At 37.4% G+C, this 15,411-nt stretch overlaps 1 protein-coding gene across 2 annotated transcripts in view; it reads left to right on the top strand.

The window, feature by feature from the left end:
* palmdb (palmdelphin b) overlaps nucleotides 1-15,038 on the top strand; it is a 60,345-nt gene extending 45,307 nt beyond the window's left edge. For both annotated transcript variants that reach the window (XM_059326920.1, XM_059326921.1), the window contains 3 exons: nucleotides 5,594-7,853; nucleotides 8,710-8,801; nucleotides 9,841-15,038. In XM_059326920.1, coding sequence (XP_059182903.1) covers nucleotides 5,594-7,853; nucleotides 8,710-8,801; nucleotides 9,841-9,924 — 2,436 coding nt within the window. In that variant the 3' untranslated portion in view covers nucleotides 9,925-15,038. The remainder of the gene's footprint in view (nucleotides 1-5,593; nucleotides 7,854-8,709; nucleotides 8,802-9,840) is intronic.
* The last annotated feature ends 373 nt before the right edge of the window (nucleotides 15,039-15,411 follow it).

The raw sequence follows: 15,411 nt of genomic DNA, 5'->3' as shown, positions 1-15,411 counted from the left end.
GAGATTTGGAGAAAGACGACGGCAAACGGATTAGAAACTTGGTGGAGAATAGACGGATGCTGGCAGTATTTAATGTTTGGAGTCAGCAGCCGTGGCTATCCTGTTAAATACTCTCAGCTTTGGAGTGAAAAGAGGCCTCATGCCTGGTGAGCTGCTGCCTCCACACTTGGCAGCAGGAGCACATGACCTCAGCAGCAAAGTGAATTAGATTCTACCAGAGCAGGGGTCTCAAACTCGCGGCCCGCGGGCCAATTCTGGCTCCAATTCTATGATGATATTTTGTGGCCCCCACCTTGATATGAAAGTTTAATGTGAGTTTTATATGAATGGCACTTTACCGTGTTGGGTGTGGAAGGTCCCTTTAATTACTTTTTTTGGTAATTTTGTGTCATTTTTTAATAATTTTGTGTCTTTTTTAATAATTTTGTGTCTTTTTAAAATATTTTGTGTCTATTTTTAATAATTTTGTGTCTTTTTTAAAAATAATTTTGTGTCTTTTTTGGTAATTCTGTGTATTTTTAAAAATAATTTAGTGTGTTTTGTGTAATTTTTTTGGTCATTTTCTGTCTTTTTAAAATAATTTTGTGTCTCTTTTTTGATGAATCTGTGTCTTTTTTTGGTCATTTTGTTTCTTTTTTAAGTAATTTATTTATTTTCTGTCATTTTTTTGTCTTTTTTGGTCATTTTTTGTCTTTTTGGGGTCATTTTGTGTCTTTTTAAAAAAAATAATTTTGTGTTGTTTTTTGTCATTTTGTGTCTTTTTAAGTAATTTAGTGTTTTTTCAGTCATTTTGTGTCTTTTTTTCATTTTGTGTCGTTTTTTGGTCATTTTGATACTGCCTTCAGTGGCCCTCAGGTAATTTGAGTTTGATACCCCTGTACTAGAGCCTTCCATAGTTTGACATAAATAGCTTGATTTGTTTTTATGATGCATTTACTCTACTCTGGCTATTGGAAATAAAAATCACCCTCTGAACGGGGTGCTTTAATTTGTCATGTGACAAATTAAAGCATTGCTAGTGGTTCCCTTTACTCTTCCCTCTTTTTTAAAGTACTGCATCTCTCAAAAACATGCATTGTAGAAATTTGACAGGCTGAAAATGGGGCAACACCGTACCATAGAGGGTTAATACACCCCCAACCCTAATCCTCAAGAGATTAGTTGAAGCGAAAAGAATACTTTACATATCTTTACTTTTCTTAATCACCATTTTGCTGGAACATCCAACCCTGATTACAAGTGAAAGCAAAATGTGACATGCTGGTGGTGGTGGCCTAACTGCACTGTTGGATGGAGGCACCATCTGGTCTGGTGGAGCAGGCCAAGTTCCAACATTTCTTTGTAAAGTGTTGTGACTCAGCTTGGCCGTTCTCCCTTTGGTCAGCAACAGTGGTGAAGTCTTTGGTTCACCACCACGGTGTGACTCAGTCAGATGTGTGGTAATTGAGGTTTACGTCTTCAACTCTGACTTTGAGGAATCAGAACACGAGGATGGACTGGGACTGTTTTTTTCTCCAGTTCAAACTTTGGCAGAGACCCCAGAAACAGAACAGAATGTCATAGTTCCAGACTAAAGCGGTTCCTTTAGAACTCAGAGGATCCAACTGGTTGCACGATGCACTTAGAGCAGCTTGAGTACAAAAAAATGCAGGACGAAGGAATAAAAAAAGGACAAACTTAACCCTTTATCAGGCAAAGAACCATATTTGTTAACTTGAGTGGACATCTATAACAGTTCTCCTCGCTCTCCGTGAGCTCATAGAACCACATGGATTTCTCCATCACAGATAGTGACACTATGGCATCTGACCAATCAGTAAATCATACAAGATTCAAGCTTTTTCCTTTATTGTCATTGTATTAAAAAAGTATACAACTAAATGTAAGTGTGCTTCTCATATATAAGATGCTTTAGAAAAGACATTCAGACATCACACATATGTAACAAGTAGTCTAAAAAGATAATAAATTGTTTAAAGGTAAAAGATAAAGTGGTGATGGATGCAGATGATGTGTTATTGTCTATTTAGGGTTGCTGTGGGAAAGAGACTAGAATAAATATAATAATGATAATAATAATGACTCAATTGACCTTGATTTGCAATATAAAAATGAAACATTTTGCAAAAACTCTTGTCATATCCCAGGAGTGCCCTATAAAGGGTTAAAAGACAACAACAAAAAAGAGAGAGTGTTGTTTTCCTCCCTAAATAGCCTCTGGTCAGTGGGCCAGTGTAAGGAAAACCTGACCCCTCCAGCAATTAACTCTACAGCTGATTCTCTCCAGGATATCTCCTTCCCGTCTAAACTAAATTAGTTTCACTAATCTAACTCTCCCGTATTTGAAACCTGGGCATTCTCAGCTGTTGTGTGACACCAAACAAATGTATTTAAATAATTACACTGAATAAAAAAGTTTGTGCGTTACTTACTGCAGAAAACTGAGCAGCGACTCCTTGGAGTGTCTGTTAGTCCAACCAAACACTGAACAAGACATTTAATGAACAAAACGTTCAAATAAACTGTCATTAAGTGAAAATACAGTGAAAGGGTCAAAGTTATGAGACCAAACCGCTAAACGTCCTTTTTTTATATCTATATAACGTTATATATAACTTTATTGACACGTTGCCGTGGATACGCATTGTTCTGCTTCTCTCCTGATGACGGCTCGCCTTGTTAGTGACCTGTCAATCAAAGGTAGCCCCGCCCCAAATCATACGATTCTTTATCTTCTATTTTCTTCTAAATGGGGCCATTATTTACACTATTAACATCAAATTGTCTTGAATAAGATTTTTTACTAGTGATTGAGACCATAGTGTTGTCCTAAGAAAAATTCTGAGGTAATAAATCAAGTGAGAAGTTTTCTCATTTTGCATTGAAATTAATGGACAAAAATGCTTTTGCAGCCAAACTTAGCGCCCCCTGCTGTAATTTTTGGTAGAATGCAGCTTAAGACACTTCCTGGTTTGCCTCCCTGCTCAGACCCGGAGGTTGCCGCCTGTGTTCTACAAACAGATTTTTTTTTTTTTTTTTATGTTACCAACAATAACAGATTCCCTATTTAAGGACACATTTTCTGATTTCATCATAGCACCCAGTAGCACCTGCAAATCCCTAAATTTCAACATATTTCATTGTTGATGTATTGTACACACAGGTGTAAAGGCTGAGTGGAGCTTTTGGAAAGTACCCAGTGATGGTTGTCAGTGTGACACGTAATAGTAAATTAAATGTCTGTGAATAGGTGTGTGTGCAAGTGTGAATACAGGGACTGTGTGACTCAGCCAATCATCTTGCAGGGGGCCATCCAGCAGTGTGTGGGAGGCAGACCCAGCCACGCAGTCTTACATAAGAACAGATATAATACTAATCCAGCATGCTTTTGATGTGCCTTCTCCCTTTCTGCACATACGGTACCCTACTTAGGGACACAGTCACTCAGCACAGGACAGCACAAACACACAACACAATCACCCCATCGCCGTCAGAACCACCACTCCCATCCCCTGCAGATACGTGAGAAAATGTTTCTACAACTGCCACAGAAACAGAGCGCATGTACAACTTTTCTGTGCTTATTGCACTTCAAGAGTTGTTCAATAGGAGTCACATTGGTGTGATTACATTAACCCTCTATGGTACGCATTATGATGCCAGGTAGGAAAAAACATTTTGGAGTGTTTTTTGTCTTAAAAAAAGACATAAAATTACCAAAAAAAGACACAGAATTACCAAAAAAAGACACAACCGTATTAAAAAAGACACAGAATTACCAAAAAAAGACACAAAATTACCAAAAAAAGAAAATAATATCAAAAAAAGAAAATTCCAAAAAAAGACACAATTACCAAAAAAGACACAAAATTATTTAAAAAAGACACAAAAGTATTAAAAAAGACACAAAATTACCAATAAAAGAAAAAATACCCCAAAAAAGACAAAATTAGCAAAAAAAGGCACAAAATTACCCCAAAAAAGACACAGAATTACCAAAAAAGGACATAAAATTACTAAAAAAAAACCTTCAGGTTTTAGGGAGTTATCTTACAATCGCCCATAGGTTTTACAGGCATTTTTTCCAGGGGTTTTAGGTATAAATGGGTTAAAATAGACTAAATAAACATAATCTGAATAAATGTTATAATTATTATTTTTTTTGTTTGTTTTTCGGGTTTGTTACCTGTAGGCAACATTGTAACGTTGCACAAGTGAAAAAGAAAGATTTTTAAATTAATTTTAACATCATTTATTTAATAAACATGTGTAAAAGATTCAGTAGCTTCAACAGGGTACAATATATAACATTTTAAATTTAAAAACATTATAAAAGGAACTTTTTTAACTGGTTTCTTGTCTGAATGTTGCCTGTAGGAAACATTGAACCATTGAACCAACGACCCATTGAAATTAATGTCTTCAACAGTCTAAGTGTATGAAACTATCAAAACTTAAGGTTTACTCACCTATAAGTAGGAATATATATTTTTCCAGATGGGAAAGGGCCAGGAAATGACATTTTGAGTGATTTTTTTTGTGGCGCAATTGTTGTTTTGTTGTTTCCTTTGGAGAAGTCTTGGTTTCAATATGGCCTCCTGGAGGTCATGTGACAAATTAAAGCATTCCTATTGGTTCCTTATACTCTTCCCTCTTTTTTAAAGTATCGCATCACTCAAAAACATGCATTGTAGAAATTTGACAGGCCAAAAATGGGGCAACACCGAACTATAGAGGGTTAACAACAATGAAAGTGTTTGCAGTGTGTTGTTTATGATGACAATGAGGATGATAGGCACTGTGATGAGTTCTGTATGGACAGAAGTCCTTATTGCAACAAATAAAATATTTAGTCTGACAATTCAAGATTTTTTAATTGTGTGTATCACAATAGTATTTCTACTATTTGTTTCATATTAAATGTATATACAATGGAGATATGAATATATGTGGCTTGATTGCTCCAATGTGCAATTTTGGAAAAATTTGGTCAAAATAATAGACTTACACGATAATCTGTTAGAATTTGCCTCCCCAAATAATTAGGAAAAGTCAATTGTAAAATCAAAATTTATAATTCAATTTAGGGGGACTAAATTATGGAATAACTTTTCCCATCTAGCAAAGATCTCCATCGCTATAAAATGTTTCAAAAGATGTCTAAAAGCCGATTTAACTGCTGTTTTAAAATTCTAATTCACACACAAATACACCTTTATATAATGTGAAATTTTGTTTTTACATTTTTTCTGTTATTGTCACTATAACTTGTTGTTGTTTTTTCTATTATCAGTTTATCACTTTCTTATAACTATGAAATTCTAGGTTGAGGCTTTAAATAAGCCGAATCTGGGTTTTTTTGCCTCTCCCTGCACTTTACACTATTTGTTTTCTTTGTCATTTTATGTAACTCTAGCTGTGCAAATAAACCTAAACCTAAATACTGTGACAATAGAGGAAGACAAGGTTCAGGAGCCTGTACATAATAATGGCAGGGTGAGGTAACACTTCTGTTTAGGATGCTGCACATAACATCTCACTCATAATCTGTCATGGAAAATGAACATCTATTTTACTTATTCTCTCTTCTCAGAAAACAACCTTGGAGAATAGAGAGGCAGATGGAAAAAACCTGAACGAAGGTTGCAGCACAAGTGAAAATCACAACTCCTCCATCACCATGGAAACACAGTCTGAAGTGGCAATGGACTGTGAAGTGGAGCTTTCGACGGCTGATTCACCTGAGCAGGGGAAGGATTTTACTGCAGATGACGAGCAAGTTTGTTTAGTTACAGATGCGTTAGATTTCCCGGGGGAAAAAGAGATGCTTGACAAATTATTAACTGACCTGCCCACCGGTACCATTGATCCTGACAAGCCTGACTGCTCTGAGACCTGCGCTGAAAACCCTGAAATGCCTTGTCAGGATCAAAAGGAAGCTTTGGTATTAGAATCGGGACATGAAGAGCTCAACAGGAATGAGTCGATCAACTCATCTGTGTCCGACACACTTTCCAGTGCGGACAGTGTTTATGAGAACGATGCCCTTCATAAGAAGCAGGGCTTGCAAGACCAAGATCCTAAGCAAGAGCATACCCCCGAGCCAGAGCAGTATCCTGAGCCAGAGCAAGACCCTGAACCAAAGCAAATCCTTGAGCCAGAGCCAGAGCAAGAGCCTGAAATAATGCAATACCCTGAGCAAGAGGAAGACCTTGAGGTGGCTCACTACAATAATCCAGAAGAAGATCTTGAACCAGACCATTACCCTGAGCAGTACCCTGAGTTGGAGTCATACTCTGAGCTGGAGCCTGAGGCCGAGGATAATGAGCTTATCCTTGAGGATGATGGGTATAAAAATGTGGCAATAGACACAGAGGAAGACCCAGAAACCCATGACATCATGTTCGAACCACCCATTACGGAGGAGTCCATATTAGAGCAATGCATTCGAGAAGAGGCAATGTCAGATGTTTCCAATGAATCCTGCCACGACCTGGAGCCCAACGACATCGACGAGTGCCTTGCAGTGGAGATTGCTGGAGGTTCCTCGGATGGTGAGGCGGATGAAAAATGGAGAACAATATTCTCTTCTTCTATAAATAAAGAAGATGATGACTCATATTTGGACAGTCTTGAGCTCAGTGCCCAGGAGCTCTTTGTGCAGAAAGTTGAGGTGAACGACTTTGAGGAAGAAGACAACAACAATTTTGAAGAGGTCAGTTTTGAGGTTCCAGTAGTGGAAGACATCCTAGAGCAACCCGAGGATATAAGTCCCTTCCCTGCCCCCCCACAGGAGGTTAAATATAACCCTTTAGGCCTTCACGGTTTGTCCAAAATCTCTGAAGATGAGGGTGAAAACGGCAGGGATGCCAATCATAACCATGCCACCAACCAAAAGCACATCAATGCCGATTCAAACAAGATGCTACCCAAAGACTTCTGTGTGATTCAAGAGACCAAGAGTGAGAATGTAAGCACAGAGCATGTGGACTTCCAGTTGGCTCGCAAACAGTGGCGGGAAATGGAGGAGCAAACTATGAACAAGATCGTCTTGCCGACAACCAAGATGCCCAGCTTTCACGGCAGCCACAGCTTCATGTACACACCGGTTCGCAACATAGAAAGAATTCACAAGAAAGCACATGACCTGGAGAGCTTGAATCTGGCTGGTGATTATCCTCATACTCAGTTCAGCCCTTGCTCTGAGGACTCAGGCCTGGATGACTCCAGTTACAGGTCCCCTTACGATGACCCGGAGACCCCAGTTGAAAGGGAGATTCGCATATCAATGGAGAGGGAGGAAAACTTCAGGAAAGAGAGGGGCCTCTCCAGGATGGGCAAGTCAACTGATTGTGCTCCATCAAGAGGTTTACCCAGATCCATAAGCACTCCTCTGACGCCATCGTTCATTATCACCTCCTCACCTACGAAGGAACCACTAAAACACGAAGTTACGGCAAACAACGTTATCATTCTAGACCCCAGCAATGATTTCACCTCCAGCCCCAGACATGGCAAAGACAACGAGGCAGCTCAGTCCAGCAAGTGGTGCTCCGAGGACGGCGGCTCCAACGTCATCATCCTGGAGACGTCCAACCTGATTATACGCAGTGCCTCGGAGTTTTCACTCAACAAAGCCTGTGAACAGCCCCAGGAAAAGATGTTCCTGAACAACCCCTTTTTCAAGCTGCGTTCAAGAAGCCAGATGTCGCTGGTGGACGAAGAGATTAAGATGATGAAGCAGAGGGAAGACGAGCTGAAGAAAGAGAGGGCGAATCTATACGGCAAAGACATGTTCGATAATGGCAGGACGTTGTCAAATCACATGGACACTTTGGGGATGAGCAATTCAGGTACGCCAGCAAAACACGAACGCTAGAACATTGCATTACTTACACTCTTTGCACATATATCTTTTGCTACTTTTTCCCTCTCTGTGGGCCTCATTTATCAAACAAGCGTAGGACAGAAAGTGAGCGTAAAGTGGGCGTACGATCATTTCTACACAAGGCTCGGCATTTATCAATTTGGACGTGAGCAGAGGGTACTTTGATATGAAAGTTTATTGTGAGTTTTATGTGAATGGCACTTTACCGTGTTGTTTTTTTAAATAATTTTGTGACTTTTTTGGGTCATTTGTGTCTTTTTGAAATAATTTTGTCTTTTTTGGTCATTTTGTGTCTTTTTTAAGTAATTTTGTGTCTTTTTTTTGGTCGTTTTGTGTCTTTTTAAAATAATTTAGGTCTTTTTCTGTCATTTTGATACTGCCTCCAGCGGCCCCCAGGTAATTTGAGTTTGAGACCCCTGCTTTAGAGCTATCAGCTGTAAAGATGTCTGCCTCCTCTTGCATATAATAGAACTGTATGGCATTTGTGGTGCTCAAAGCTTTAAAAAAAGCATTTCCACAGGTCTTGTTGTGAGCAGTTTCATGTAAGAACCATTCTGATCGTATGTCTGCAGATGGACTGGAGGAACCGGATCATGATTCTGGAAAGCAACATTGCTATTGACTTTTTAAAATTTTTTATTATTTGGCAATTTGATTACCATAAGCGAAGTGCCATATAGTTCCATTTTATGCAACAGAGGGCAGACACCTCAAACACCAACTCACACCAAAACAGCTCTACAGGTAACAGGGAAGAAAACAGTTTTTTCCTGGGAATTGTCCGTTTTAAGCTAATGGTGATCTTTGGTCTTTGTCATTAGTTGATGTACCAGTGAAGTGCAAGTCCTCTCCATCGTCACCTATGAAAACAGCCTACAGAATGGACCGCTCCGCTTTATCCTGTGATCACAGAGTAAGCTCTTTTCCCAAACAGTCCTTTTTGAAAATCTTATTCAAATGGCACATATGTTTTACTTTTGTGTTCTATTTTAATGTAACATATTAGCATTGCAAGTATTTATCATTTGAATGTATATGCATCGATTCTGCCCTACAAAGCCTAACTGCAGTGACTACGCAAAGAGTAAAACTGAGAAAAAAATGATTTAAAGTTCAACGATATGGCGCTTATTTCTACATGCATTGATGACGTAATTTTTATGACTGCACTCTGGTTTTGCATTACTATAAAAGGTAGTGAAGTGACAACGAAGCTTCTTGAACCATTTTCTTTATTTTCTGAGCCCACTGGATGGCGATCTTTGTTCAAAAAAGGGCTGAAAACACCCTCAATTACCATTGCTAGAGCCTTATTTTTAAGCCAAGTACGCCATCTAGTGGGGTCAAAAAATAAAGAAAATGGTTCACAAAGCTTCGTTGTCACTTCACTAGTAAAAGGTTTTCATAGTGATGCACAAACAGAGTGCAGTAACTGTGTTGTTTTCTTCTTTAAGGCTTCATATTTTGTTATCAGAAAATAAACATTTTTAGAGTTTTACACCTCTATTCAAAGATTTGTGTATTTCAGACTTAATATTATAAAGTAATGTTATATTTTAGTCTTAATATAATTTAATCTAATGTTTTTTTTCTGGATTTTGTAGTTACTGCAATTTTTATATCATTATTTATCTGAAATAAAGGTAAAAACTGAAATCTGAAACTTTGTCACAAGATAAAACAGACATGAAGGGGTTCATTTTTTAGTTATAACTCAATTTCGACCAAAAATTTAGTTACTGCAGTTAGATTTTGTAGGGCAGTATTGAGTAAAAAACTAACTAAATGTTGCAAATCGTAGCTAGGTTTCTCTTGATACCATGTCCTTACCATCACACTGATACTGATTTACTTATCCCACCTTCAGTCATATAACCTGAGAGAGGAGGTGGAAGTGGAGGAGGTGGAGGAAGTGATTTGAAAGCAGGTAAACAATTAGCTGCCTTTCTCAGTTTTCAGACGTCTACGCGGGAGGAAGACGTAAGAGTGCCATGGCTCTGCGCTGGGAGGCAGGCGAGTTTACAAAAAACGACTGAAGAGGACCGAGTCAGCAGTTTTTGCCATATGCAGGCATCGATTGTCAGTGTTATACTAATTCAAATTATCTGCAGTGTTGCAATTGTTTGTTTCATCTTGTGACATAACCGAAACTCTCTCTGCTTCTGTGATGCTTTGGGCAAAACCAGCAAGACAATAAGAAAGTTTGTGGCCACATAACTTTGGAAGAACCATTTACATGGATAGTCCTCGTCACTTTGAATCAACACAAATATCTGGAGAGCTACTGGTTTCAGCTCTTACCAGGCTATCGCCTCTGTAGGTACCAGAACGGCTCGGGGTCCTTCGTCTGCTGCTGATTATGTCACACGAAACAAAATCTACAGCAACGCGACTCAAACAAACTAAGTAGTGTTTGACTTATAAATAAATAGACAAACAGAGAGACAGATAGGGTATGTGTGTGTGTGTGTGTGTGTGTATATTTATTTTATTTAGTGTTTATTTGATATGGACATAGCAATTACATTGGACAGACTGGATGCATTGTTTAAGTGTTTTAGCACAAGTGCTAATTCGCAACACTTATCCATAGGCAGTTTTTGAAAAAATAGGGCAATTAAAATATAGGGCAGGTAAAATAACAAGAATAGAAAAAAAGGAAGGATGAGACAAAGATAAGAAGAAAAAAAAACAGCAACAGAACAATTGGAAAAATAAGTCAAAGAAGTATAAGCAATTTTCAATAAGGAACATAAAAAGTCAACAGAGCAAAGGCAATATGATCAGGCAGTAAACCAGTTAAGAACTATTCATATGTGCACTGTTGATTAGATTTTAGCCACTGTTTGATTCCAGTCCAAATACACACACATAAGTGAAAATATAACTATTTATGTATGTATGTGTGTGTATATGTATCTACTTCTAAGCTATTTTTCACTTATCTGTATGTGTATTTGTGTGTATACACACATATCCAACAGAAATACAATTATTCTCATATTTTATGTACATTTACAGTTTACAGTCCACACACCCTTATAGTCAAAATAAAAAGCAGTTTATTGCTGTTAAGCACACAAAAACACAAAACTTGAACGTTGGTTTCGCCACAGGCAAGCGTTGCTATGACTACAGCCGGTTGCCACGACGTACAGCCAATCACTGCTGTCCGTTGTACAGCCAATCACATTGTGTGACGTAATCAACAGAGGAAAGACCCCGAGCCGATCTGATAGCTACACCTCGACTACTTGCCAGAATAATGTAAAGTAATGTTTATTATGATATGCAGGGACAGTGCCAACACACAGTAATAACATAATTCTGAAGAAACAATGCTTATATTTTTTAACTGTGGCAAGTGGTTAAGGTATTAATGAGAGGCAAACCCAGGTTTATCAGTTAATGTGTCATGCATTAATTCTCAATAACTGCATGCTTCCCTGTGAATTAGCACTTGCCTATTGAAGAACTGTTTAAAAGGTCAAATTCAGACGCACAGAATCTTAAAACACTGCCAGTGGAAGAAAAAAAAATCTGTTTTTTAAAATTGGCCTTATTTAGGAGTATAGTCTTAAAGGATATGGTTATCCTAACACAGTATTCACATGCCATAATGGCTCCAAAAGAGTTATTAGTTGCTGCAATCAGAAAGTTCAGCTGAAACTAATATCAGGCTTCAGCAGAGTATGTTTCAACTTTAAGTAGTGTTCAGATATATCTTAATTTATGTTATTACTACTGTATGCTTTGATACCACAAAAGGTTTCTAGTTATTGGTGCATTAATTTATTAGTTTTGGTCACTTGGGAGCAGACGCCACAATCTATAAGTAAAACATGACCATGAACCTTTAGCAGTAAATATTTTATTTACACATCCAGCACAAACTGAGCAAAGGTACCATTTTGGCTCTAATTTGGTCTCCACTTCTTTAGAAATATGTATTTGGCTCACATTCAGTTCTGTGCCTCCTGAGGTCCAGTATGCTTTCTGGTTTTCGTGGTGTTCAGCGCCAGGGGCCGGATTCACAAAGCATTCTTAATAAAAAAAATACTTTTTAAGTGCCACTTTTTTCTTAACTTTGATCTTAAGACAAAAGTTAAGAAGATTTGGTATTCAAGAAGAAATTCTTATCTTTTCTTCTTAAGTTTTTTCCTAAGATAGAACTTGAGAACAAATGAGATTCTTGAAAACAAAGTTCTTAGATTTCTTCTCATATTTCTCATGTCTGAAAACAAAAGATAAGTCTTGATATGTATTTACTTGAACATATTTGGATGACATTTATTTGATATCTTTAATATTTACTTTAGCCCTAGACATTGTTTTAACAAATTTTGTTCATTGGAGTTGGTCAGAATAGCTTTTTCTTTTTGTGAATGAGATGAGATGAGATTCAACTTTAGGGGACAACAAAATGATCATCAACCCATCCAAACATATACATAAACATACATACAATATGACAAAGGGGTGGACAGGGCAGGAAGGCAAAGGATCCTGAATGTATCAATTAAGTTTTATCTTAAGAACATTTTTGTGAATCCGGTGCCTCTGTAGGTTGCCTCATCATCCCTTGAGATTAGGTGAGGTTGTTTTTGTGGGCCGGACTGCAGTTGTGTGTGTAGAAACAGTACAAAAGGGGGCTTAGCACACAGCCCTGTGGGACGCCAGTGTGCCAGGTGCAGGAGAGGTCTGTCCGCAAGTTTTTAATCCAGGCACATGTGAGAGGTGGTGAGAATTTTCAGGGTGATTGTATTAAAAACTGAGCTGTAATCCATGAAATTTAGCAGTAAATGGCTGGAAAAGTAAAACAATGAGCTGAAAGAAAATGTTCTGTACAACACACTTCATAGAAAGTTCTTTGGTAATTGTAAAATATATTTTAGTGCAACTTTAAGGTAAGAGGAACTACAAATATTATTTAATATACAAAACCAACAGCTAATCTGCCTGCAACTGTTGACTTCAGAAGCATTTCTCTGCTGCGATTCATTAAGGAAGCACAGATCTCATATTAGCTTCAGTTGAACATTTGAATGCCTTTTTACGGAGAAGGACTTTGGTATTTGAATCCCATCCTTCACAATGCATTCATGCTATAAAGACAAGCTTCAAGGCCACTATGGACAAATAAATATGTGACTATTATATTAAGAAAAAATGTAAACATTTCCCCTTTAAGATGAAAAACTATCAGACAGCAAACTGAAAGTTGTTTTTTGCCGAGATGCCTGAATGTTAGACAAATGTATCGCTGAGTCCACTCTTTGCTAAACTTTTCTTGACATTATAAATGTAAATCAGATTTGAAAAAAAACATATTTTGATGTTATTGTATGTCTTTGATAAAGCAAATGCTACATTACTCAATGTATATTAATTGTATTTTCGTACTATGCTTTTTTGCTGCAAAATAATATTTAGAGGTAAGCTTGACAGGCATAAGTCAAGACAGTATACAAATATATATACAAACTGGAAAATATGTAGTTCACTCAGCCAACATCACGACACAACAGAAAAAAACACAACACAGCATAACATAACTCACATATATGGCTGAAATATGTGCGACCAGAAACTTAATTTGAGTTATTCATATTTTAATTTGAATTGCTTAACTTGAATAACTGAATTTGAATCACATAATTTGAATTTGTATTTTCCTATTTGAATCATTGCATTGAAAAACTGAATCTAAATTGTAATTTAAAATTCAATATATTAGTTTGGAACTGAACGTTCAGTTCTCACAATTCAAATTCAGTTCGCAAAATTAAATTTCAATTTTTTGCGACGAACATCCGGGTAGTTGAGGCAGAGCAATCAAGAGCAGAAAACGGAGGTGCTGATTGGCCAAAGAGGCACTGTGGCAACCGGATGGCAACAAATGTTACAAGAAAAAAGGGAGGTGCTGATTGGCCGAAGAGTCACTATGGCAACCGGGTGGCAACAAATATTACAAAAAAAAAACGGAGGTACTGATTGGCCAAAGAGTCGCTATGGCAACCGGGTGGCAACAAATGTTACAAAAGAAAACGAAGGTGCTGATTGGCCGAAGAGGCACCATGGCAACCGGGTGGCAACAAATGTTAAAAAAAGAAAAATACGGATGTGCTGATTGGCCGAAGAGGCACTATGGCAACCGGGCGGCAACAAATGTTACAAAAAAAACTGGAGGTGCTGATTGGCCGAAGAGGTACTATGGCAACCAGGCGGCAACAAATGTTACAAAAAAAAACAGAGGTGCTGATTGGCCGAAGAGGGGCTCTGTGTATCTGCGCTCGATTGCTCTGCCTAATTGAACTGAATTGTAAATTGTGAGAACTGAATGTTCAGTTACAAATTAATAAATTCAATTTCAAATTATAATTCAGATTCAGATTTTCAATGCAATGGTTCAAATTGAACAATCCAAATTCAAATCATGTGATTCAAATTCAGTTTTTTCATGCAATTAATCAAGTTAAGCAATTCAAACTCAAACATAAATAATCCAAATACAGTTTCTGGTGGCACATATTTCAGCCCATACACATAGGTCAAGATTATAGTGAGAATAAATATAAATATGCATTTCCTTTTCGGTTTTGTCACTCCCTGAGTGATACTTCAGGCCACAGAAGCATTTGAGTTTAGCCTGAATTAATCTGTATAACCTACAGTAGAGGACAATCCAATAAGTACAGGTATATTTGTGATGTTGCTGTCACCGTGCTCAAAACTAGAGCTCCAATGACACTATGTGGAAAGTAAAACATCCATTGTGTGAAATCTCAGTGCTTTGAATTTCTAAATGATAAACCAGGTTTCCACAGTATTTTATTTTCTTCTTTATACATAAGACCTATGAATGAACACTCATCTAAATACAATGAAGCTATGATATGAACTTCAAATCAAATTCTGGTTTGATTTTCTAATATTCAGCATTTCTTTCAAATTTGGAGTAACAGGGCAACCATAGGCAGTATTCCTTATAAGCACTTTTCTTGGCTCCCTTTTTGGGAATTTATGACCACATACAATATATTTTTAAAAGGGATTTTCTTAAAGATAAACACTGGTATTTGATGACTTTAATAAAGAGATGTTTATCATTATTGACAAAGCCTTGATATTTCCAGCTACTCTGAAAAAGTTAAGAGCTTGTTACTTTCTTGACTCAACTGACCTTAAACAGCTTTGTTTTACATGTCATGTTTGTATGCTTCATTGTTAAATTATAGCTTACGAATCTCAAGATTGCTTGCTGTGTAAAAAATTCTGTGACGAGTATCTGACATGGATCTTTGGGGGCTTCTTTGGCTCTTTATGACTGGAAATGCAGGGGCTTCTTACTTTGTATTTACTTGTGCAAACATTGAAGAGATTAGCGCAACAATAAAAGATCTAAATGAAGAATGTTGGCTTGATTTGTGTGTGTTCATGGGCGTGCTCTGCCTTTGATTAGATTGCTTGTATGCAAAAACAACCATCATGTAATTATTATGTATTCGTAAAGTGCAAGATTG

The sequence above is a fragment of the Centropristis striata genome, chromosome 23 (assembly GCF_030273125.1).
Source record: "Centropristis striata isolate RG_2023a ecotype Rhode Island chromosome 23, C.striata_1.0, whole genome shotgun sequence".
NCBI lineage: Eukaryota > Metazoa > Chordata > Actinopteri > Perciformes > Serranidae > Centropristis > Centropristis striata.
The sequence above is the reverse complement of the archived record's forward strand: the minus strand, read 5'-3'. Positions and strand labels throughout refer to the sequence as shown.